The sequence below is a fragment of the Portunus trituberculatus genome, chromosome 43, assembly GCF_017591435.1.
Source record: "Portunus trituberculatus isolate SZX2019 chromosome 43, ASM1759143v1, whole genome shotgun sequence".
NCBI classification, from domain to species: domain Eukaryota; kingdom Metazoa; phylum Arthropoda; class Malacostraca; order Decapoda; family Portunidae; genus Portunus; species Portunus trituberculatus.
This window is the reverse complement of record NC_059297.1, coordinates 2,522,087-2,549,170: the sequence shown is the minus strand read 5'-3', so window position 1 is coordinate 2,549,170 and position 27,084 is coordinate 2,522,087. Positions and strand designations below refer to the sequence as shown.

At 41.7% G+C, this 27,084-nt stretch overlaps 1 protein-coding gene and 1 long non-coding RNA gene across 4 annotated transcripts in view; both read right to left on the bottom strand.

Moving 5' to 3' along the window:
- Positions 1-3,503, bottom strand: part of LOC123518041 (GPALPP motifs-containing protein 1-like) — an 8,149-nt gene extending 4,646 nt beyond the window's left edge. The window contains exons 1-2 of one of the 3 annotated variants that reach the window (XM_045278576.1): positions 3,379-3,503; positions 1-130 (exon numbers count right to left, since the gene is read on the bottom strand). The exon at positions 1-130 is cut by the window's left edge and continues 392 nt beyond it. In XM_045278576.1, the coding sequence (XP_045134511.1) occupies positions 1-19 (19 nt within the window). In that variant the 5' untranslated portion in view covers positions 20-130; positions 3,379-3,503. Of the gene's footprint in view, positions 131-3,246 lie in introns of all 3 variants that reach the window. The other 2 variants (XM_045278577.1, XM_045278578.1) reach the window with 2 other exon arrangements.
- Positions 1-27,084, bottom strand: part of LOC123518044 — a 33,533-nt gene extending 6,449 nt beyond the window's left edge. Inside the window, exon 1 of the long non-coding RNA XR_006678649.1 lies at positions 27,029-27,084. This is a non-coding gene — a long non-coding RNA (uncharacterized LOC123518044). The remainder of the gene's footprint in view (positions 1-27,028) is intronic.

The following is a 27,084-nucleotide window of genomic DNA, read 5'->3' as shown; positions in this document are numbered from 1 at the left end:
TGTTGTTGGGGTCTTGCATTGCACTGTTAGAGGCTTGTGTTGTGGTACTTAATTCTTCACAGTCCACTTGTTGTTATGTGTGAAGAAAGGGAAGGTGTGTGAGAATCTTCTTCCTCCTCTTTCTTGTTATCTACAGGAATAAAACCACACATTACAGTTTGCTCCGTCAATCTACCATGAAAATACCAATCACAGGGTGTTCTGCTCCCCCAACCCTGCAGAGTATTTATGTATTCATATTATAGTTGAAAACAATACATGGTTGTGACGCAGAGGCAGAGATAAAATATTATAGTGTGCACAGAACTTCTACAATTTTAGTGGTTTAAATAGCAGTTATGAGATTGTTAATGGCAGTTAGGAGAATGTTAATGGTAGATTTAGATGAATTCATTCAGTTCATTGATTTTACAGCAGACTTCACAGTGTAAATAACAATCTTAATAAGGCACTGGTTTTATTGCCGCCTCAACCAATACGCCATATGTAAGTAAAGCAAGACGCAGGCTATACATCTCCTGTTTGGAGCATTTTGGCTCCATTTTAAAGTCAGAAATGAATAATGTTAACCATATGATGGGGCCCATGAGGGGCAAGGCCACCTATCCCAAATCTGAGAATGTTTTACAAATAGGAAAATATTAAGACAAGGCAAGCTGCTTGATTTATTGGAGTTTTGGCAGTATTTTTGAACTTTCATCAAATTCATGGTGGCTTTTTTTTTACCATCTCATCATATAAAGTTTCTCATTCTGAGTAAGTTGAACTCCATTGATACCTATCGCAAATTGTTGATTTCTTCTGTTACATCTCCAGATTTTATGAAGAAAAATAAAGTACAACTTTGTTAATTTCTTAGTGTTGCTAGTCAGATTAGGCTGGTGTGCTTTGGTTACATCAGTTTAATTGAGCTTGAGAAATTAATTTGTCGTGATCCGAGCTGTTGCACGACGTTGCACAAATTCTCTAGCTACTGGCTATAAATAGTCAAAGGTTTTTTCTATCTTTAATTAACAAAAATAATATCTATACATAAGATGTTCGATACGGCGCCGACAAGTAACAATCACAACTCTTTCTGTTGCCTTCTCCACTGCAATTACTACAATTTCTCTTACAAACATCCTTAAGAATTACATTAATCTCGTACATATTCTCGCATCAAAACGGATTTCACTTCAAACATCATCCACTATATCTTCATAACGTATTACAACATCTGAACACGGTGCTTTATTTATCAGTAAATCTCATATGTAGTACGTACAATATTACCCCTTTTTCCCAGCTACCCGTATATAAGAATGACCTTTACTTGGTACATGAATGCAAGCAACCACGTGACGTACCACCAAATATATTACCATACACATATAGTTACCTGACTCCGTTCACGAAAATGACAACGTAACACCACCGAAATATAATGACAAATATTGATATTTCCACACAAGTGACTTCCCACAAGTAATCTCTTTCTCTTGGTACCCATACATGGAACCACGTTAACTTCGTACACAATTACACACTAGTAAATATGTTATGTAACTTATTCGTCAGAGCAACACACATGCACATACGTAGGTAGCCGTATACAAATTCCCTTACTCATAGATGAAAACGCAAGTATATAACGACGTCATTATGAACCAAAGTACAAACACATAAACCATAATAAACTAATACCACATAATACCTAAACCTCCTATCATGATTCCTTCTCCATTCTAATTTACCTCAAAAGACTGCATTTCAACTTATAGCTCCACTTACTGGTTATATATGAAGTACAACACACCGCCCTCAGCTATGCAGCCGAGGGTGGCCCGCTTAGAGCCGCGGTTGTCCTCTCTGCCCCAATCCTCTACAATTTCCCTGCAGGAACTTATGGGGACGTGTCTTGACCCACACAACACGCCCCTCAGAATGTACCGTTCATCAATCAAATACAAGCTCATGTGAACTCCACGTGTGGTATCAACATCATCCAAGAACGACAACACCACCACAGAATGTTTACCTGACCTGGGTTATATGTATATATCTGCCCAGGCTGCCCTGGGTCAACTGGCCTGTGTCATTAAATGTTTCCTTTTGACCTTCCTGCCCTTCCTAATCTCTTTTATTTATTTATTTATTTTTTTATAACATGTGGGCTTTTCACGGGAATTTCTGGGCTAAAAGGGATACTTTTTGGGGTACCTCCTATCTCAAAGCCCACCCGCTAGGAAACCCTTGCCCCGAGTGAGGAAGCCCAACCTACACTTGGACCGTGGACAGGATTCAAACCTGTGCGCTTGGAGACTCCTCGGACCCCAAAGCACGCATGGTTCCACTGTACCACGGTGGCCCATGAATGCATACAAAATGAATACGGCTACACACCGCATACTGGCGAACTATCATACATCCATATTTCTTTATTTCTTGTTTCTTCATATTTCACCTATGATATGATGTGGGCATCTGACAATTTATTCTGAGGAAAATGTCTCAGCAGGGTGTGTCACCTCAACTGAGTTACACTAGCTAGGTTAGGTTAGGGTTAGGTTACATTTGGTTAAATTAGATAAGTTTGATTAGGTTGGTGTGGCCAGCAGTTCACAGCAGCAGCAATGAGTACTCTCCACAGCAGTAACAGTCAAAATTTTGGACTGTTTCTTCTGTGGTATTTCGTGATGATGAAATTATTTTCTTCTGGTACATCTTGGTCTGCTTTGTATTAATCTTCTTTTAAATTTTCATTGCAAAAAAGTTCTTTCTGCAGGGATCGATTGTGTTTTTGAAGAAGAGGGGAAGGGAACACATAAAAATACTGGTTTATGACAGAAACAAAATGCAGATTCATTCAAAGCAGGTCTAAAACTATCAGAAAAAAAGAATAGTTTCGTTTGGTAGTGAGAGTATTGTGAGAGTAAAAATAGATAATATTTCTGACTCTTTATCCCTAACAAACCTTGGAACCTATTGGGATAGCGGTGTTTTAAGGTTGGGAGGGCTAAGATACAGCCAAATGTCACCTCTTACCACGAAAAATAAGTGAGTTATAGTTGCTGTTATAATGAACGCCAACTTTGCAACTCCCGAGACCGGCAGTCTATCCAAGGGACACTAATATAACCTGACTTAACCTAGCTTAGTTCACAATAGGAAGATTCTACATTAATCTACATTAAAGGGGTGTCCAGTAGATTAAGGAGGAGTATTGGTAAAAGTATCTCATGTGGCTGTGTTATAAAGATTTACCAAGATACATCCTGGTCATGCTGAGACACAAGACACCAATACGGAGCGTTGTGGCACCACTCACTGCATGGCACCCCGGCACTCACACACTCACTCTTAATGGTGTGCTGGTCACCCACCACACCACCATACCTCAATCCAAGATAAGGAAAGCTGCAACACCAAAACAATCAAACACAAAGGCAGTGTTGATCTTGATCTTGATGCTACAGGTGACGCAGAATTTCTTCTGCGTCAGGCCTTTGTATCGGCAGCGCCTGTAGGGAAAATAAGAAGAAAAAAAAAAAAAAAAAAAAAAAAACAAACAACAAAGAGGGCAATCACCATCTTTCACACCACTAGTTCCTGCATCTAGCACGCCACATTCTCTCCAAGAACTCTTTTACAGCCTCAATCATCCTTTCATTCGTCTCCCCACAGAGTCCCAGCAGCACCACCATCCATTCCCTTCCTGTCATCTCCACTCTGTCATGCCCCAGCTCCCTCAGCACCACTTGCATCATCTCATACCTGTCTCTGGCATACTTCACACACTCCAGCACCACATGCTCCACCGTCTCATCCTCTCCCATGTCACACATCTGGCACACTTTGCTGCGGGACTCAGACCATCTATAATTCCTTGCATTCACATCCATGCACTGTGCCCTAGCTCGGAAGAGAAGATCCCCACCCAGGCTTCCATCATACCACTTTTCATACATTGGGGCCTCTTTCTCTCTATACCATTCCAAGGTACTCTTTTGCTCAATCCTATTCCTCCAGTCACTCAGTCCCACACCTTTCACTACTCTGTCTATCTCACTCCTCCACTTCCTTACACCCCATTCTCTACCCTCTCCATTTCTAACTATCATACTCCAGTCCTTCTCTAAGTGCCTTCCTTCTACCTGCTGAAAAGCCCAACTAGCTATTAGACCACTCTTCACCACCATCCTGACACACTTTTTCCCCCACTTGCTACTCCTGACATTCCACAGAAACACTTTTCTCACTATTCTAGCATCATTCATTCGCTCTAACCTAGCCTTATACCGTAGGGTCGCTTTTACATACCTTTCTCTAAAAGTGCTCCAACCCATGTCTCCCCTAAGAGCCTCTACTGCTGCATATCTAGGTGCATTAAGTGCCATTCTTGCAACTCTATTCTGCCCTATTTCTAACTTTTCTAGTTCACTTTCATTCCATGCAATCACATCCATACCATACATGATGCTCGGAACAGCCACGCTCTTCCAAACTTCTCGCAGCACGTCATATTTACTCGCTCTCATCCTTGCTGCACTTCCTAGCCGACCTACCCACTGACTCACCATGCTTATCTTCTCATTCTTTGTCTTCACGCAGCCAACCGGACTCATCCACATCCCCAGGTACTTGTATTCATCTGTCTGTTGCATCTCATTCTCACCTAGTCTCCACACTGAGTTCCTCTCATCCTCTGACCCATTCACAACCATTACCTTGCTCTTTTCACTGCTAAACCTCACTCCAAAGTCTCTTCCATACCCATCTACAACATCAAGCAAACTCTGAAGCTCTTCTGCCGACTCACTCATCTGCATACAAGAGCACACATATCTTATCATCCCACATTTACACCTGCATTCATTCTCCTCAATCTAGCAGCCAGTTCCTCTGTATATAAGCTAAAGAGGGTTGGTGATAATATGCAACCCTGCCTAACTCCTCTTTCACTCTTCACCCAGTCTGTCTCTACATCTCCTAGTTTATACTTAGCTCTTGTATCCACATACATACTTTGCACTATGTTAACTATCTTTGCACTTAACCCAATCTTTTCTAGCACTCTACCTAGCATTTCTCTGTTCACCCTATCATATGCTTTCTCTATGTCTAGAAAACCTAAGTATAACTTGCTACCATCTTTCTTCTTTCTCTCAATCAATTCATTCACCACAAACATATTGTCTTCAGCTCTCCTGTCCACACGGAACCCATTCTGCTCTTCACCTAACACTCCATCTCTCTCAATCCATTTACACAATCTTTCATTCAAAACCGCACTGAACACTTTTCCTACTGTGTTTACTAACGCAATCGGCCTATAGTTTTTCAACTCATTCTTACTCTTGTACCCTCCCTTATGCAGCAAGGTCACCCTGCATTCATTCCACATTCTCGGCACTCTCTCCTCCTCCCACACCTGGTTTAACAACTCGGTCATCCTATCAATCACAACCTCTCCTCTATTTTTGTACAATTCATAAGGTTAGGTATCTCATCCGGCCCTGCTGCCCTGTTGACAATTTGACGGTGTGTTGAGTGTTGAGTTCAGCCTCAGGAACGGCGCTCCTCTTAGATACATCTCCTTTCTTTACCTAGCTACTTATTTATAATGTCTAGTCTTGTCTTCTTTCTCTTTCCCCTCTCTTTTATTCAAAATTAATGCAAATCTGTCATCGTTTCCTCACTATATCAATTTTCAAACCAGTGTTTGCTGCTTTTCCTCCTTGGTAGGTATTTCCACACCACCACAAATGTTCCAGCAGATCTCATTGTTTTACTCCACACATACCGCATACTATTACTTCATTACTAATTCCACTTCCATTAGAGCAGGGGTTCTCAACCCTTTTCTCGTTAAGGACACCATGAGTTATAAGACCATCTAATTAAACCCCAAGTAATCTGACATAGAACAGAATGCTAGTTTAGTGACTGACACTAACTTAATATAAAATGGTATACTGCAAAGGATATATTATTAGATCAACCATCCAAGTATCGCTGGAAATCTTGTGAACCCCTGAGGGTTCGCGAACTCCAGATTAAAAGCCCTGCATTCTAGTTTACCTGGATATAGTGTTTCTGTGATTGGTCGTTTGTGTACCCAACTATCTCTTCTTGTTCTACATCTCCTTCCTCCACGTTTTAGAAATGATAATAACTGCCTCATCAAATAAGATGGCAACTGTACACTCAGCCGGCTGAGTGCTAGCAATAGAGATGCGAATATAAGGCACAGTGAATTATTATTACTTTCTCAGTATTCCTGCGATGACACAATCATATAATCCCTTTATTTCAACCTCCTTTAGCTAACCTTCTCTCTCTCTTTCTCCTCCTCCTCCTCCTCCTCCTCCTCCTCCTCCTCCTCTTCCTCTTCTTGGTATTATGTTCTGATAAAGCCTCTATGAAATTAATCATCCAATTATGTATTTTTTTTCTTTCTTTTACTTCTAATGGCCACTGAGAGAGAAAGGAGGTTGGGGTGAGTGGAAAGAGAGGAGGAGGAGGAAGGAAAGAATTAAGGGAGAAAAGAATAGGAAAATTACGACTGAGTATCGGATTGCACGCACAGAGAGAGAGAGAGAGAGAGAGAGAGAGAGAGAGAGAGAGAGAGAGAGAGAGAGAGAGAGAGAGAGGATGGGTTTTGGAGTTGGAAAGGGCCGGTGAACTGTGGAGACGTGGCACTGTGAAAGACTAGGTAGTTGCCAAAAAGCGGGCTGCACCAAAACGGGCACTTTAGAGCAGGGTTTCTCAACTTTTTTTTTTTTTTTCTCGTTAAGAACCTCCTGAGTTATAGGCTGAGTGGATAAGGTGGTGAGCGTGGGATCGGGCAGACGCCCATGCTTAAGTTGAGTCCCACCACGTAGCACCTTGATATTTTGCCATTTGTCGAGTGGTTTAAAGTTACCTATATGTCACCATGATACCCAGGTTCTAGGTGATTATACCAAAGATGCTCTTTGGTGGTGATATGAGCCCTAATATGGGTACCACTATAAATAAAATTGCCTGCGTCACTAATGGGTGGAAGCTGAACAGGACTTCCCATACTCTTCAAGTAAATCGGCGCCATAGGCCACAACAGAAAAAAAAAAAAAAAATCTGACATCAAACAAAATGTTGATATAATGACTGACAATAACTCAATATGCAATAGTATACTGCAAGGAATATTATTAGATCAGTCATCTAAATACCCCTGGAAATCTTCTTGTGAACCCCTGCAGAGATTCGCGAACCTCAGATTGAGAATCTGTGCTGTCGTTTCCCCTCCAGTCTCTGATGCTCGTTTGATATCTTCAGAAGTTGCTTTGTAGATGTGACATTAATGAAGTCACATAAGCCATGGACCCCAAACAAAAAATCCTGGATCCACCCCTGCACGAACACACACGTTATGATCATTGTACCGTTCAAATAGCGCACGGCCTTGAAACAGGGTTATCGAAACAGCGAATCTAGTCAGCCGACAGCCTGCGGCCCTGCAGTGCCGCCCACCTGTTGTAAGGTGCACGTGTGTGTTGGACTTGGTACTTTCTGGAATAATTTAGTTCTGGTTGATTAAAACAGGATCGTTCGATCTCCGGGCAAAGCATACAACCAACATCCAAACAGGTAATAGGCAGGTATTGAATGACAAATGTACAGACATGTATGATGTGATTATCTGCCAATTGTCGCCCTCTCACCAGCTGATCACTCAGACGCCCCGCCGCTGGGAAGGCAAACCACTGTTTTCAGTGTTAACGCAACAATTTTTTCGGCCTATTTTCAATTTATAAGACTGTATTGGCATTTAGACGTTTAAATACTAATACGGCAAATGTATGGCTTTAAAGAATCAAGCTCTGAGGCTTTGGTGAGCAAAAATTTAGGTTTATTAACATGTATATTGTGATGGGACGGCGGCGGCTGCTGGTGGAATGGCTGCCGGCAGATTATGCTGCCGATTGAACTTTCTGATGGTGCTGAACGGTTCTTAATAAATATGATAATCCATTAGTGAAATATCTCAAATCCTTGTTCGTTAATGAGACTCACTACATGCAGAACGTCCTGCGGCAAAGACGCATCAAACCCATCGTCAGAACAGTTAGATCGGCAATGCCTTAGGCCTAGAACCATCCAATGCACCGTGGTCACGTTACAATTGTTTCTGAAATTTCTTTAACCTTGCTTACTTTGTGCTTTGAAGGAAGGAAATAGAGAAAAGATAAAAAGTAATACAAGGAAGTCCAATGGCAAAGTGATATTAATTGGTCAAACAGTATAAAAAGAGCAAGACCACGACTAGAAGAGCTAGGAGAAAACCAGTTGAGGGAAGACCTTGTGGAAAATAGACATCTACTGTACGTAGATGGAGAGATAGAATTGTGGTAGAAATGCAAAGGATGGGAAAGACAGAGGAAGAGGGAAAGATCAGAAACAACTGCATGAAACATAGTACATGGCGCCAACCTGTGACTCTGGGAAGATGATAAAAGATGAAGAAGAAAAGAGAAAAAGGTAAGAAAAATAATTACTTGCAAGCTTTTCCCTTCTCCCGTCCTTTCTTGTAACCGGATCTGTGTCTATCAGCCAGCCACAGCCTTACCTCCCTCCCTCCTCTCTGTAAAGACCTTCGATAGGATTATTAGAAGACTAATGGTGGTCGATGGGGAGTTACTTAGCCCAAACCGAACGTCGATGGCGCACCTCAGCTAATTCCACCACTACAGTTACTCCTTTTTAAAGTTCCTCCTCGAAAACGAGGAGAAAGGAGATGAGGAATAGAGAGCGTTACATTTTGACCAGTGACTATAATAACTTGAAATTCTTTGTGTGAGATTGGTAAAGGTCTCCTAAGGGCGCAGTGTGTGTTTCTTTCGCGCGCCCTGTGGAGGTAGAGTTACAGTATAAGTGTGTCCCATTTATTCCTGACGACGGTGACAACAGATACACGCGCGGAGGGAGAGAGAAAGAGAGAGGGAGGAAGGAGGGAAGAGGGAGACCGATACTTTGGAAGGAAGCAGCGGCAGGAGGAGGAGGAAGAGGAGGAGGAGGAGATGGTATAAGGAGGAGGCGATACCCAGTCTAACGATGACTTACGAGCCGGACGGGATATGATATTACCATTTTTCCATCATTAGGGCAGCCTCGCCCCTTACCAGGCGACTTTCTGAGCAGGGAGCAGAGGAGGGGAGGGATAGGTGCGGGGAGAGCGTCTTTGGTGGGTGGTGGTGGTGGTGGTGGTGGTGGGTGTGGTGTGGGTGTGTGTGTGTGGGTATTTGCTTACTCCCACTACGATTGTATATATTTTTCTTCTGTCTGTCTGTCTGTCTGTCTGTCTGTCTGTCTGTCTCTCTCTCTCTCTCTCTCTCTCTCTCTCTCTCTCTCTCTCTCTCTCTCTCTCTCTCTCTCTCTCTCTCTCTCTCTCTCTCTCTCTCTCTCTCTCTCCAAGCACGTGTTTCTCTCTCAGGTGCACGAGACGAATCATATCACCATCAGGAACCAGTCAGGCGTACTCCCTTTCCTCCTCCTCCCCCACCCTTCCTCCCACCTCCTCCTCCTCTTCCTCCTCCTCTCCCTTCCATCCCTCCCCTCGTGTGCATCCGGCCAGCAGTGATTGGATTAGTGTTATTGGTGACTTGGTGACGTGATCTGTTATTCCTGACATCACTGTTCGCTTTCCTGACGGCGACGGTGACGGAGGGACGCGTTCAGAATGTCGTGCTGTGAACTGGAGGGTGAAAAAATGTGAGTAGAAAAAGCGAGGGAATATGTGTGTGTGTGTGTGAAATGATGGTCTTATTGTTGTTGTTGTTGTTGTTATGTCGTCTTCCTTTTCGTTGTCATTTTCTTCTTGATTGTCTTTCTTCTTCTTCATTTTCTTTTCTCCTCTTGTTCTTGTTCTTCTTGTTCTTGTTATTCATCTTCTTTTCATCATCTTCGTCTTCTTTTTCATCTTTGTCATCATCTTCAATATCATCATAATTTTTTTCATCTTCGTCATCTTCATCATCATCATTATCATCTTTTTCATCTTCGTCATTTTCATCATCATCATCATCATCATCATCATCATCATCATCATCATCATCACTTAAAACATAAATACAGCATAAGCAAATAATAATCAGATAAAAATAACAATAACAGCAATAATAATAACAATAATAATAATAATAATAATAATAATAATAATAATAATGATAATAGAAATAATTATAGTAATAATAGTAATAACAATAAAATGGTCGAAAATTAATTAACTTTTCCCCATTCACCCAAATCTCCGAAATTACCCATTACCACACCCTCAAAACCCCTTCAGTACCATGGCATGTCTTAATATTCATTCTTGTTACTATTAGGCGATTTTACACAGCTTCAGAAACTCGTGTAGTGATTAAAACGTGAAGACTGTGGACCATTAATCTTCTGACCTCCATAGACACTTCATAATGTCAATAAAATCGTCTAATCACACCCAAAACTCAAGGCAACAATGTGTCCCAGTACGGAAGAGGTTAAAGGGAATCTAAACAACTGGAGCTAAACAAATAAATACGAATTCAGATTTAATTATTATCATCATCGTTAATTTGTCTGTTACTATTACCGTATTAATAATAAAAAGATATCCATGAGAGAGAGAGAGAGAGAGAGAGAGAGAGAGAGAGAGAGAGAGAGAGAGAGAGAGAGAGCATATTCTTACTTTCCATAATACTGTACGGCAAAGTGCTAAAATACCGTAATAATAATAAAAAAAAAGAGAGAGAGAGAGAGAGAGAGAGAGAGAGAGAGAGAGAGAGAGAGAGAGAGAGAGTGGAGAGGAGAAAATAGCAAGCCCCTCCTTAATCGTCGTTCTTATAATCACCAATTACCGGCCGTGTTATTGTAAAGGGAGGAGATTATTGTTGACTGCTGGGCCGTGGGAGGGAGAAGAGGGGAGAAAGAGAGAGGGGAGAGGGAGAGAGGGGAGAGGGAGAGAGGGGAGAGGGAGAGGGAGAGGCTGGAAATAAAGGAAGGTATTAATGGCGAGCTGTAATTATCAAAGACTTTTCTTATTTATTTGTTTACTCAGCTTATATTTTTTATCAATTTTTTCTTTATCGTTCCTATATGAGCTGCACTTACGTTTATTTTCCTTTTTATTGCTATTGATTGACTTGTTTCCGTGATGTGCGCTGTGTAATGATTGTAGTAAAGTAGCGGTGCTGTTATTGGTGTTTTAATTCTTTCTTAATGATGAGTGGTGGTATGGTAGTTGTTTTTGTACGGTTTCTCCCTGTACTCTTCCTCCTCTTCCTTCTCTTCCTAGACAAAGTTAGCCTAATAAGCGTAAATAGTATCACATTCAGAATAGATATAAGCGTGAAGTATTCTACTTTACGCTCACCGCAAGGAATGCAAACAGAATAAACGGCTACCATACATTTCAGCGGTGGACAAACGGTGTTTTTTTGCAGATATCTCCTAAACGAATCGTTGGATGAGTATGATATTTCAACACACTACCTTGAACATCAGTTCGTAATTTATGGTTAACATACCACAGTGCTATATATGTTATGTGAGGAGTTTACTGATTGATATTACGCCTAATCCAGTCATCATATCAAAGGTGTTATACAAAATCGGACGAGTGTGGGGTACTCGTCTAACCCCTCCACCACCACCACCACCCTGAAGAACCCCCAGAGCACTCCTTCTCTACCCCAGTATCGCATGACCCTCTTCCCCGATTCCCTCTTCACACCATCAGCCTTCCACCTTTGATTTTTTTCCCCTATTATAATTACATACGTATAGGTATAATAGTTACATACGTCAGTATGGACATACATATCATACATTAATTATATTATTTAATACAATTGCTGGTATATGTGGACATGAAAACCAGAGTGGGTCAAACGACCGTGAAAGCAATAGCTAATTCCGCTGTTAATGGCCGTATAGCTGGATGATAAGCAACGTATCTAACAACAAAATATTACATATAAACTGGACCACTTTTTATGATCAATAGGTAGACAGTACGCAATAACATTATCAACTTTTCTTAACAGTAGAAGGTCCAGGTCACAGGTAATTCCAGCACATCATGTTCACATGGTTGACCGTAACGACTGCAAACATGGCTCTTCTATATACTACACGTAAACGTGCTGTTGTACAGTAATTATCAACGTGAACCACTTCTTGCCTTCATGAAATTGTACCATTCTCGTTAATAATCATATCTATACATACACACTTACAGAACATTATAATGTATAAATACAGTGGTGGGAGAAGTAGGGAGGGACACAGGAGTGAGGGAGGCGAGGAGCTAGGGAGAGGAGAGGAGGGATAAAGAGGGCGAGGACTTCCGAGACGGGGGAGACGTAGTAGTGGTTAGGAATGGTTTGGGTGGGTGTGTGGGGGCCACACTTTCATTCGAATGCGTCAACATGACTCGTCGGCTTTGTGTTATTTTTCACGAGTAAACTCCTCACATAACACATATAGCACTGTGGTATGTTAACCATAAATTACGAACGGATGTTCAAGGTAGTGTGTTGAAATATCATACTCATCCAACGATTCGTTTAGGAGATATCTGCAAAAAACACCGTTTGTCCACCGCTGAAATGTATAGTAGTACTACTTTTCGTTGGTAATACAGCTAACACACATCTTTCTCTCCTGCATCATCATCACTGTCTCTTTAATTAACTCGTATCTCTTCCGTTCGTCTCTTCCTTACTCTGAACTATGTCCTTATTCAGAAACCCTTTGCTTTCTCACCACGACTGTTTTCAGAGGCCACATAGATGATTGGCAGGGTTTTCAAGTGTGTTTCTCTTATTGATAATGTAGAAATTTTGTCACTCTGTCATTAGAACCGTTAAAAACACCTTCAAAAACCCGTGTAACTATAAATAAAGTCTTTTGAAATAGTGGACGTGAGACGCATAAGTGTTTGAGAATACGAGCCTGATACTTCCCTTTGCAGCCTCCAGTAATGCATTTCGTTGGCAACACAGATACCGTAAAACAACAGTATATTTAGTCATGGCCAGCAGGTGAACACACACTAACGCCTTCAATACCGGAACACATTTTTTTTTATCTTGAGATTTGTGTACGATTAAACCATTTTATTGACTTTAAGATGGGTCTGTGGAGGTCAGAAGATTAATGGCCAGAGTCTTCACCATTCTAATTTCTGAAGCTGTATAAAAATCACCAAATAGAAGCTAGAATCAATATGGAAACGCGTCATTGTATTCAAAGGGTTAATTACATTGCTCATATCTACGGACTTTTTATGTTTTTCTTCCGTATCGTGAAATGAAAGCGTGACTATCTTGTAATATGTAACTCGAGAAGGTTAATTAGTGTCTGAAGTCATATTGTTAACCCAGCAGTGGTCGTGCGTGGCTGTGTGATTCATTACAACATCGAGGGAAGTATATTGAGACAAGGTTTTTTTTTTATGTTTATATTTGCCAAGTTGATTCCTCTTTCTTTCTCTCTTTTTTTTTTTCTGTCTGTCAGTCTGTTTTTGTCTCTGTCGCTATCTGTCTGTGTCTGCTTGTCTCTCTTTTGTCTATCTTTGTTTGCATCTCTATCTTCATCTCTCTCTCTCTCTCTCTCTCTCTCTCTCTCTCTCTCTCTCGTCAATAATTACTACAAGACCAAGACAAAAGATCGGAAATTTATCACGGCAACACTATAAAAAAAAAGAGAAAAAGGAAAAAAAGTCAAAGAAAGAAAGATCAGAAGTGTGTCACGGTAATTGGCGGCGATAATTCTCCTTAATACCACACCGCAGAGTCATCGTGGCCAGGTGCACCAGGCCTGTCATACACTGCAGTTTCCACCGCCATGCACCGCCTTCATGACCACCACCACCACCACCACCACCACCACCACCATCACCATCACCATCATCATTATCTTCTTTGCCGCATGTCTGTTTTCAATCTTCATTTGCAACACTGTCATGCAACTGTATTCATCACCACCACCACCACCACCACTACCACCACCACCACCGCCTCTGCTATTAGTGTCACAAGCACTGCGTTGTAATCTACCACTGTCACTTTCACCACCACCACCACCACCACCACCACCACAACAACAACAACAACAACAACAATCTCACTATCCGAAAGGAGGCTCATTGTTCCTTCTTCACCCCCCCATCTCCTCTCTTCTTCCTCCTCCTCCTCCTCCTCCTCCTCCACAGCCGAGGCGCTAATGGCTGGTCATAAGATACTGAGGGGAAGGGGAAAAGGAGGGAGAGGTTAGAAGCGAGAGGAAGAGAGGAAGGGGGAGGGAGGAAATAAGAGTAGGAGAAAGACGGAGGGAGTAACTACTACTACTACTACTACTACTACTACTACTACTACTACTACTACTACTAGTACTGCATCACAATAGAAATTTGATTTTGGCTAAGTCTTATAACTCTTTAAGGAAACCAGCATTCAAGAAGGCCTTTTTTAATATTTTGTTACCCTTGCCTGGTTTCCCTCCAGCATAAAAAATAGTAGTAGTAGTAGTAGTAGTAGTAGTAGTAGTAGTGGTAGTAGTAGTAGTAGTAGTAGTAGTAGGAATAGTAACAGTGGTAGTAGTGATGTAAATGAGAGCAGTATTATTTGAAGTGACCAGGCTGTAATGGTTGGTGTCGTGGTGGTGGTAATGGTTGTAGTGGAAGTGGTAGTGACTCTTTGTAAGTGATATTGGTTGTTCACTTCTCCTCCGACATCCGGTTAGGTTCGGTAATGAGAGGTTGACGTGTTCCTCGGTATCCGGTGTGTGTGTGTGTGTGTGTGTGTGTGTGTGTGTGTGTGTTTAAGGGGGGGAAATGGGCAGATAGCTTTTATTTCTCTCTCTCTCTCTCTCTCTCTCTCTCTCTCTCTCTCTCTCTCTCTCTCTCACACACACACACTTCTTCCTCCTTCACCAAAATCACAGTAGAGTTTAATAAAAAAAAAAGTCTTCAGATTTCTTCACTTTCATATTTACCTTCATTCATTTTCACACATTTCCTTCCTTACAGCCACTCGATTTTTTTCACCTTCACATTCCATTTCTACCACTTCCTTCTATCTATCCTCTCTCACCCTCTCCCTCTCCCACTCTTTCCCTCTACCGCTTCTACCTCCTCTCTTCTCCCTCCCTCCCTCCCTTCCTCCCTCCCTCCTTACCTCCCTCCTGCCAGAGTTATGAGGTTCCAACGACTCCTCTGTCTTGTTCTCTCGATCATTTGAAAGAACAAATTGATGGGAAGTGGAAATGGAATCAGTCTCGAATTATACTCTTTGATGCTACTGACAGATGTACCAGAAAGGGAGGGAGAGGAGAGAGAGGGAGAGAGGGAGAGGGAGAGGGGGATGGAGGAGGAAAGGGGAGAGAGAGGGAAGGAGGGAAAAAAAGGGGAAGGAGGGAGGAAAAAGATATGAACATTGGAGGGAAGGAAGGGTGGCAGAGAGAGAGAGAGAGAGAGAGAGAGAGAGAGAGAGAGAGAGAGAGAGAGAGAGAGAGAAACTGTGTGTGTGTGTGTGTTAGATCTGGTTTTCATTTTCCGGACCACTGAAGTGAATTGCAGAATTTTCATTATCCTCCATGTTCCTCGGTGATTATCAAGTCCTCCCTCACTCCGTCCCTCCATCCCTCCCTCCATCCCTCTCTCCCTCCCCTTCCTTCTCATCATTCTCTGCTCCTATTCCTTCCTTCCTTCCTTCCTAACCCAATGCTCTCTCTCTCTCTCTCTCTCTCTCTCTCTCTCTCTCTCTCTCTCTCTCTCTCTCTCCACTTGATCTACACACCTGGATAAATTAGTATCACCTCACCTGCCTTTTACTCCTCGTCCTCCTCCTCCTCCTCCTCCTCCTCCTCCTCCTCCTCCTCCTCCTCCTCCTCCTCCTCCTCCTCCTCCTCCTCCTTCTGCTGCTGCTCCTACTGTCATAAGTGGAGGCGGGAATGAGCAGACATGACTTAGTGTTGCTAATGTGCGGATCCGTGTCTTAGAGAGAGAGAGAGAGAGAGAGAGAGAGAGAGAGAGAGAGAGAGAGAGAGTGAGAGGGGTGGGGTAGGAGAGGGACCTGCTGCCTGAGGGTGGAACGCTTGACTTGGTTTTACCTGTTCTTAATTAATCCTCGTCCGGACAGGTGTAGCACGAGGGAGAGGCGAGTCACAGTGTACTTTTGTGCGGTGGACTGAAAAATTACCTTACAATTGTCTTACCTGCGGGACTGAGTGGACGAAGGAAGGGGTGGGTGGGTGGTGGGGTTTATAGTCTCTATGGCCCCACCGTGACTGGCCTCTGCTCTCCACACTCACTCCTGCCTGCTTCTCTCTCTCTCTCTCTCTCTCTCTCTCTCTCTCTCTCTCTCTCTCTCTCTCTCTCTCTCTCTCTCTTTTCTCTTTCCTTTCCTGCTTCTCCCATCTTTCCCTTTCTTTTCCTTTCCTTCACCCGTCTTTCCTTTTCCCAACCTTCTTTTTTTTCTGATTCAGCTGCTCTTCTCTTTTTCTTCTCCCTATTCTCTTCCTTTCCTTTACTTTCCATTCCTTTTTCCCCATTCACCTTCTCTCCTCCCTTCTCTCCCTTTCCCTTCTTTTCCCTTTTCTTCTCTTTCCCTTCCTTTTTTCCCTCTCCTTATTCTTTCCTTCCTCCTATTTTCCCTTCTACTTCCTCCCCTTCCCTCTTCTTCCCCCTCCTTACCTTCACTATCGTTATCTCATTGTTATTGTTGTATTTGTCTTTGTTTTCATTTTGTTGAGTTAGTGTTATTTGTCTTCCCTACTCGTCTCCCTTTTCTCCCCTTTTCTCTGTCTCCTCCACCATTATATTATGTTCCTTCTCATCACCATCTCAGTATATATCATCATCACAGTTGCCGGTACTAGTTTTCTTATAATGTTACCCTCTCTTGGTTTTTTCTGTCGGCAGCGTTCATTTATGGGTACCACTATAAATAAAATTGCCTGCGCCACTTATGGGTGGAAGCTGAACGGCGCTTACCATATTCTTCAAGTAAAATCTTACCGTGACTATCTGAAAGTAACATTTGTAATCCTTATCCTTAGTCTCTCTATCAGTTTTCATCGTCTTTCTTCGTTATTCAGTTCATTCTCCACTACTACCACTGCTATTCCTGCTGCTGCTACTACTACAACTACTACAACAGCAACAATTACTACTACTGCTATGTTTTATTTGCAATGTTTGTGTATTTCATTGTGTATTTTAGATTTGTTATTATAGGTCTTAGCGTCACTTGAAGGGTTTTGCATTACCATAACTAAATCATTAAATCATTAATTGTGTCTGATATTATCAACCAAAATATGTTATGTAGTATATGTTTGTTTCTTTCATACTTGTATTACAAATTAGAGCATGATGATGATGATGATGATGATGATGATGATGATGATGATGATGATGATGACGATGACGATGATGATGACGACTACTACTACTACTACTACTACTACTACTACTACTACTACTACTACTACTACTACTACTGCTACTGCTACTATTGCTACACCACCACCACCACCACCACCACCACCACCACCACCACCACCTTTATCACCTTCACTTAGTCACTGCATCTATTTCCTCTACAATCACCAACACGATCCTTACAAGTCCAGTCACCATTATCAGTACTAACATCACCATCACTACTTCCGTCACTACAGCCACTGCATACACTGTCATCATCATTATTAACTCCATTTCCTTCTCTTTATCATGATCATCACCGTTTGTGTCAACCGTATTGTGAAATGCTCTGCTCTCTCACCACGACGAATTTCAAAGGCGACAGAGGATGATTGGCAGGGCTCTCATGAGTGTTTTCGCTGTTAACAATGAAGAAACTGTATTAATCTGTCACTAGAACCATATAAAGACATTCTTAATTAAAAACCTATGTAATTTTAACCCCTTCAGTACCATGACTCGTTTTGATTTCATTCTACTTACTGTTTGGTGATTTAACATAGCTTCAGAAACTTGTGTGTGGGATTAAAATAACGTAGACTGTGGCCAATATTCTTCTGACCTCCATAAACTCTTGCTGATGTCAATAAAATCGTCTAATTGTACAGAAAATTCAAGGCAAAATGTGTCTCAGTACTGAATGAGTTAAATGGTTCTCCTTTACCACCACCACCACCACCACCACCACCACCACCACCACCACCACCACCACCACCACCACCATCTCCATCACCATACAAGATTTCACCCACACTCATTTACAGCTCATACTAATCTTTCCCCATTTTCTTTTCTTCAGTCTTATCTTTTCTCTCTCTCTTCCTCTCATCATTCATCCTTCCTCCCTTGTCCCGTCCCTCCTCTCCTTCTCTCTTCCCTTCTGTCTCTCCCTCATCCTTCGCCTCTCGTTACAACTCTTCTCACACCATAAGTTTTCCCCTACATCCCCCCCCATCCGCCGTCGTCGTCTCTCTCTCTCTCTCTCTCTCTCTCTCTCTCTCTCTGCCCACCAGACTAATATGGCGAGTTACTTTCCTTATTTTTCTTCCATGGACACGTGCCATTCTGACTATTGACTCCCCATCGCCTCTTCATTAGTTCCTCGCGTTGGGGAGGAGGAGGAGGAGGAGGAGGAAGGGTATCATGTCTTCAGCTATGTAATGTGCTATAATCCCTTTTTTATTTCATGATTATATTCGTGTTGTATAATTTCCTTTTGTGTAATTCACCTCGGTCTCCTGCTGGTCACCCAGCCAGTCTTCCCATTACGGAGCGAGCTCAGAGCTCATAGACCGATTTTCGGGTAGGACTGAGACCACAACACACTCCACACACCGGGAAAGCGAGGCCACAACCCCTCGAGTTACATCCCGTACCTATTTACTGCTAGGTGAACAGAGGCCACACATTAAGAGGCTTGCCCATTTGCCTCGCCGCCCCGGGACTCGAACACGGCCCTCTCGATTGTGAGTCGAGCGTGCTAACCACTACACTACGCGGTGTGTGTGTGTGTGTGTGTGTGTGTGTGTGTGTGTGTGTGTGTGTGTGTGTGTGTGTGTTTGTTTGTTTGTTTGTTTATTTTGATGTCAGTGTGTGTCATTGTGCCTTTAACCCCTTCAGTTTTAGGTACGATTAGACGATCTTATTTACTTTAGAACGGTGTCTATGGAGGTCAGAAGATTAATAGTCTAAGTCTTCACTATTTTAATCCCCCACAGAAGTTTCTGAAGCTGTATAAGATCACTAAGTTGTAAGCAGAATTAGTATGGAAACCTGTCATGGTACTGAAGAGGTTGACTGTAATGTCTTGTCTATCGTAGGGAACTGAAGGTCTGTTAGTGCTTGGTTAGTCTGTGTGTAATGAGTGTGATGTGTTACGTGGTGCAAGGGCCTGTGATCTGGTGGTTATAGTAGTGGTGTGGTGATGAGAGTGTGTTTGTGTGTGTTTGAATGGTAAAGTACATTGTTGTGGACATGGTAATGATAACAGTAACAGTAGTAGTAGTGGTGGATCATGACAAGACCACCTATAACTAAAGAGAGAAACGAAAGAGCGAAAGGGAGAGAGACTAGAGACTACTTGCTTAGCGCATATCATACAAGGAGAGCCGAGAGGAGGACACAGTGGCTAATAGTGATGGTGATTGTGACTAGTGATGAGGGAGGGGATGAAGAACGAGCTACACTTCGGAAGGGAAAGAGAGAGAGTGAGTGAGGGAGAGAGAGAGAGAGTGAGTAAGGAGAGAGAGAGAGAGAGTGAGGAGGAGAGAGAGAGAGAGAGAGAGAAAGAGGCAGGCAGTCAGGCAGGCAGGCAGGGTGATGAGGAAGGGAAACACAGAAAACAGTGGACAGGCGTGGAGAATGTGAGATTTAGGACTTAGAGAGAGAGAGAGAGAGAGAGAGAGAGAGAGAGAGAGAGAGAGACAAGTCACTGGTTTACGTTCCCCCTTCCCCTTTCCTCATTCTCTCCCTCTTTTCCTCCCCTTGCCCCTCCCATTAAGTCATTCTCTCTCTCTCTCTCTCTCTCTCTCTCTCTCTCTCTCTCTCTCTCTCTCCTCCTTCCTCCTTCCCTCTTTCCCTCCGTCACTCCTTCAAGCTCCTTTGTCGCATAATCGCTTGTCCGTTCTGCTAATATTCATCGCAATTGTTCACTTTCTCTCGTAACGTGAATGTGAAGTGGTTATGAGAACACGAACGAAGATTGGGAGAGGGAGAGGGGAGAGGTAGTGGTGGTGGTGGTGGTGGTGGTGGTGGAGGGAAAAGGAATAACGGGATTGTCACTGGATTTATAAAGTGGGATTTTTTTTTCTACCTTTTTTTTTTTGCGTGTGTTTCTGTTGATATTTCTTTGCTTTATGCTTCCTTAATTGTCCGTGAAAGGGTGTTGGTTGGTAGTGTGTGTGTGTGTGTGTCTGTGTGTGTGTGTATGTGTGTGTGTGTCGTAGTATATTGGTTTTCTCTTTGTCTTAGCGTGCTTATCTTTGTGTCACTGTCTTTTGAATTACCTCTCTCTCTCTCTCTCTCTCTCTCTCTCTCTCTCTCTCTCTCTCTCTCTCTCTCTCTCTCTCTCTCTCTCTCCACTCAGTCCGTCATATCTACCACATCAGCTCATTTAGTAAAGCAATGTTCACTACCGCTGCCTTCCTATCACACGTACATCTATAGCATTTTCTTTGTCCTGATCAGCTGTTCCTCGTTTCTCTCTCTCTCTCTCTCTCTCTCTCTCTCTCTCTCTCTCTCTCTCTCTCCCTTCGTTATGCCTCCACCGGTCGACACTCGAGATGTAAATTACACAGTAGAGAGGAAGTGTGCTCCGTGTGTCTCTCGCAGTGGGAGGGAAAGAGGGAGAGAAGGAGAGAGTGTGTGAGAGAGGGAGAGGGAGAGGAAGGGAGGGAGGGAGGAAAAGTGAGAATGAACTAATATGAGAAAGTGAGAAAGTGTCTTGTTGTGTGTGTGTGTGTGAGAGAGAGAGAGAGAGAGAGAGAGAGAGAGAGAGAGAGAGAGAGAGAGAGAGAGAGAGAGGAACAATAGGGATAGACTAGCAAAATTAATGAAAGAAAACGGATGACAAAGCGAAACGGAGAGAGAGAGAGAGAGAGAGAGAGAGAGAGAGAGAGAGAGAGAGAGAGAGAGAGAGAGAGGAGGCGTCGGGTCACTGAGCAGAGGTTATTCGAGGTCAGTAGTTAAGACATTTGTCAGTCAGTGAGTCACATACACCCAAATTACGATGTGTAGTCTTAGAGAGAGAGAGAGAGAGAGAGAGAGAGAGAGAGAGAGAGAGAGACTTGATGGTGGTGAAAGACTGGGGAAATAAAAGGATTGATGGCACGAGAGACAATAGCAAGGATAGAATGACGGAAAAAAGAAGGAAAAAAAAAAACAGAAAGACGCGAGAAAAAGAAAGTAGAGATGGATGGAGTGATGAAGATGAAGGGGAATGCAGAAAGACGAATGAACGAACACGAAGAAAGAGAGCTAGAGAGAGAGAAAAAAAAAAGACGGACATAGAGAGAAAGACAAAAGGAAATAAATCTGGGGCACTTGATGAATGGTAAATGCGAAGTGGAGTGAATGGAAGATGAAGAAATAGTGATGAAAGAGTAATAAGAAAAAAAAAAAAATAGCGATATCTGACGTATGTACTAGTGAAAGAAATAAAAAGAATAATGAACGACGAAGGAAAGGAATGAAGTAAAGTAGATAAAAACGTAAGAAAATATAAGGAAAGCCATTTTTAACTTACGTAATAGTGGAAAGAAGATAAAGAATAATGAATGATAAGAGGGAGAAAGTATAGTAGTAATAGTAAATGCATATAAAATGAAGGAATTGAGATGAGAATGTAAAAAAAATGAATTAGAAACTACTTTTAAATGTGCGTGGTAGTGGAAGGAGACGAAGAATAATGAATGACAAAGAGGAGAAAACAGTAATAAAAGTAAATTAGTGAAATATGAAGGAACAGAGATAAAAAATAAAATGATGTTAGTTATAGGAATGAAAAACAAACAAAGAGGAAGACAAAGACCAAGTAAGAATAAAAAAAAATGTCATTAAATATTAGAAAAGAAAGAAAGAAAGAAAGAAAGAAAGAAAAGGTATTATTAATGATATTTTTGTTTCTCAGAATTTTCACGTCCTCTCTCTCTCTCTCTCTCTCTCTCTCTCTCTCTCTCTCTCTCTCTCTCTCTCTCTCTCTCTCTCTCTCTCTCTCTCTCTCTCTTCCTGTCTTATTAGTATACGTATCAATGTACCGATCTGTCTGTCTCTCTTATTTTCTCACTCTCTCTTACTCACTCTTCCTTGCTTCCTTCCTGTTCTCTTTTTTTCTTTAATTCACTCATTCCCCACCTCCTTTCCTTTCTCTCTTCTCTCCTTCTCTTTCTCTGTCTTCCAGTATTTGATTTATTCGTTATTCATTTCACTTCTTTTCTTTTCTTTTCTTCTTTCTTTTATTTGGTTCATTACTGTTTCTTTTTTCAATTTTTTTCATTCGTCTTTGCGATCTATTCTTTTTACTTATCTATTTATTCATCTTTATTCTGGTGGCAAGCTTTCACTGCGTATTTGTTCACTAATGTATTCAAATTTCGACATGCATTGACAGATGTGAATTGGAACATATCTAGAAACGCATTGATCTCTCACAATGACTGTTTTTCAAGGCCATAGAAGATGATTAGCAAGATTTTCAAGTGTTTATCCACTTATTAATGTAGGAATCTTATCACTTTACCTCTAGAATCGTAAAAACACCTTAAAAAATGCATAGAGATGATTAGCGCGGTTTTCAAAAGTGTTTCTCCAGTTGATAGTAATAGAAATCTTGTCAATCTGCCCCTAGAATCATATAAACACCTTTAAAAATTCTTGTTCTTGTTCTTGTTCTTGTTCTTGTTCTTCTTGTTCTTCTTGTTCTTGTTCTTCTTCATCTTCATCTTCATCTTCATCTTGTTCTTGTTCTTGTTCTTGTTCTTGTTCTTGTTCTTGTTCTTGTTCTTCTTCTTTCTCTTATTAATCTCACCCCACACTCGTTCTCTCATCTCTTTTAGTCACTCACTCTTTATTTGTCTCATATTTTATCCTTCTCCCTTTCCTCCTCCTCCTTCTCTTCCTCCTCCTTCTCTTCCTCCTACTTCTCTTCCTCCTCCTTTTCGCTCCATCTTACGTCAGCTTTCAAAATGGCGTCTGTGTCAGAATGGGTTTTTAATTAACTCTTCTGCGGCTTCTCGGTCACGCGGCGGCGGCGGTAACATGCGTGTCAAATAGTGTCAAAGGCGGCGGGAAGCTATTGATGGGAGGGACTGAGATGGGGGGAGGCAGGGAGGGAGGGAAAAAGGCAAAGGAAAGGAGGGATGGATGGTGTGAGTGAGGGGCGTGGTGGCGGTGGTGGTGGTTGTAGAGGTGGTGGTGGTGGTGGTTTAGTTATTTACCACGATGTTAGTTCTGGGTGAGTTTGTGATTCTCTCTCTCTCTCTCTCTCTCTCTCTCTCTGGGTAATTGAATCGTTCACATGAAAACCAGGAAAAGAAACACACACTTTCTTTTCCATTTTCTTCATCTTTTCACAAACATCTTAAATAATGTTTCCCTGTCTCTCCTTTCCAGTACTTTCTTCCTCCCTATTTCTTCTCCAGCTCCTGCTTTTCCTCCTCCTCCTCCTCCTCCTCCTCCTCCTCCTCCTCCTCCTCCTCGTCACTCCCTCACTCAGAGCATTATAGAAAAGAGGCAACCGCGTCAACTCAATTCTCTCGGGTCGGATCTCATTGGTCGGTCCTGCGGGGTGTTGTGTCCGGGAGTCACTGTGAGGTCGTCATCGCTGCCCGTCACTGTCCGGCGGTGAATGGCGACTCTTGAATGGCGCCCGCACACACCACGCCACTAATGACCTCTTGATGATGTGTACCTCGCCCGCCACACACCAGACTTAAGCCAACATATTAGCTACGGCGTCAGCTATACGGGGCCCTTCTTCTTCTTCTTCTTCTTCTTCTTCTTCTTCTTCTTCTTCTTCTTCTTCTTCTTCTTCTTCTTCTTCTTCTTCTCCTTCTTCTTCTTCTTCTTCTTCTTCTTCTTCTTCTTCTTCTTCTTCTTCTTCTCCTCCTTCTCCTTCTTCTTCTTCTTCTTCTTCTTCTTCTTCTTCTTCTTCTTCTTCTTCTTCTTCTTCTTCTTCTTCTTCTTCTTCTTCTTCTTCTTCTTCTTCTCCTTCTCCTTCTCCCTCTGTCTTAATTTTTCTTCCTTCTAGCTAGCTGTTTAAAGACTATTTAACAAATAGAACATAGTCTGTAAATCTCCAAAATTCAACATCCACTCTTCGAGTTATCCATCATGGAGTTCCACAAGGCAGTGTTCTGGGACCCATCCTTTTTCTTATTTATATTAATGACCTGCCAACAATATTTAGTAATGATGTCAAAACTCTATTATTTGCAGATGATTCCACACTATATATTACTGGTAATGAACCTAAAAATCTACTACACATTGCTAATAGAGAACTAAAATGTTTCATGAAATGGTGCATTAGTAATAGACTTAGTCAATCTAAATAAGACCTTCTATATGCTATTTACAAATAGAATTACAAATGCATTACCACCCTTGTTACTACATGACCATACCATTGATAGAGTCAACCATCATACATTATTAGGAGTAACATTTGATGACAAACTCACTTTTAAAAATCATATCTCCAGTTTAGTACTAAAAATATCCAGAATTGCTTCACTATTTTATCAAATAAGAGAACTTATGCCAATTAATATACTTAGAATCATGTACAATGCACATATATTACCCCACTTACAATACTGTACCCCTATATGGTGTAACACCTACCCAACACATTTACTGCCACTAATCACAATACAAAAGAAAATAATTAGAATTGTAGCGGACACTGAATTTTTGCTCACACTAAACCCCTCTTTAAAGAACTACAATTGCTAAACTTCAAATTGGAATTCATATGTATAAAACCACAAACAATCAACACATTCAAGTAGTACAACCTAACTACCCTACCCGTACTAGAACTAACCTAAGAATACCTATACATAACCTTACACTTTTTCAACACTCTCTAGCCTTTACAGGACCCAAAATTTGGAACTCTATACCTAGTCATATAAAAAACTTACCATCAATACATTCCTTTAAAAATAATCTTAAGAAATACTTGATATCTAACTATTAATGTATATGTAGTATATGTATGAATGTACAGACTTGTGTTTGTGTATAAATGTATCAATTGTTGAAATATTAGGTCCAATTGTTGACAAAATGTCCAAGGTGCCAAACTGACACGTAAAGTAAATTCATGTGATAAGTATGCCAATTTCACATGGGGAGTTGGGATTTGGGTTTTTGGGATGCAAAATTTACATAATTCCTATATTATGTATATTTCCTCCATTTCCTTCTCTTAAAAATTAACATAATCTGTATCTTTGCCTAAAAAGCTTCGGCTTTACATGGGCTGCCATTCATTCCTATATATTTATATGCTGTTTAAAATTGTAAAAGTTTGGCATAATAAAGTGTTCAAGTGTTCAAGTGTTCAAGTGTTCAGTTCTCATTTTTTTATTTCTATTCCTCTTTCTTTATCTCCTCCTCCTCCTCCTCCTCCTCCTCCTCCATCTCTTATTTTTTTCTTTTACTTGCTCCAGTCCTCCTTTTGTTTCTATTTCTCTTTCTTCACCACCTCTTCCTCCTCCTCCATCTCTTAATTTTTCTTCCTTTTTCGTTGCCTTTTCTTTTTTGTTTTTATTCCTCTTTCTTCACCTCCTCCTCCTCCTCCTCCTCCTCCTCCTCCTCCTCCTCCTCCTCCTCCTCCTCCTCCATCTCTTAATTTTTCTTCCTTCTAGTTCCTTCAGTCCTTTTATTTCTGCTCCTCGTTCTTTATTTGATATTTCTAGGTAAACCTCTTTCCGCGTAAATAATGTTGAAAATTCAGGAGTATAGGAAAATGATGATGGGTGATGTGTGTGTGTGTGTGTGTGTGTGTGTGTGTGTGTGTGTGTGTGTGTGTGTGTGTTTTGACGTACAAGTGAGCAAGCAAGGAAGTAAGCAAGCAAGCAAGCAGGAAAGGAGGCTGTCATTCGTCAGAGAGAGAGAGAGAGAGAGAGAGAGAGAGAGAGAGAGAGAGAGAGAGAGAGAGAGAGAGAGAGAGAATATAACAAGTACTTTGACATAAATTTCTGAGTATTGAATATGTAGTAATTGTGAAGAGAGAGAGGAAAAAAAAGAAAGAAAAACGTGAAAGAAAGCACACACAAGAGGAGGAGGAGGAGGAGGAGGAGGAGGAGGAGGAGGAGGAGGAGGAGGGCGTGTTGTGGAGACTGGCTATATATACACACAATACCACTCACCATGACTTCTCCCAGTCCATCGGCCGTTTAGTCTCGCTGGTCGCACTGAACGGCAGCAGATGTGTTGATTCTGGGGGCACGGCGCGACACAGCAGGGAGGAGGAGGAGGAGGAGGAGGAGGAGGAGGAGTACAAAGGATGCTGGGGACAAGGAGACATGTTAGACGAAATACTGAAGTCAAGAGAGGGAAAGAATACACAATAATATAGACAGAAATGAATAAAAATGAAAGATGACAAGAAGACGCATGTGTTCAGTAAGAGACAAGGAGGAAGAGGACAATGGTTGCTAAGAGGAGGAGACAAGGAAGGAGGAAATACTGAAGGAAAAGAAGGGAAGAACACGGAACATAACAATGATGTAGATAGAAAAAATGAACGAATAGAAGAAAAATACAAGCATTCAGTAACGGAGGAAGAGGAGGAGGAGGAGGAGGAGGAGGAGGAAGAACAAAAGGATCAAAGTTTATGTAAAAAGATTATTAAAGACGAAACACTAAAGACAAGGGAAAGAAGGAAGGATGGAACGGAAAATATAGACCACAGGAAAAGTTGAAAAAAATGTGTGTTTAATAGAAAAGACGAGAGAAAAAGAGAGAGAACACAAAGAAGAAGAAGAAGAAGAAGAAGAAATGTGAGTGTTAAATAGAAAAGACGAGAGAGAGAGAGAGAGAGAGAGAGAGAGAGAGAGAGAGAGAGAGAGAGAGAGAGA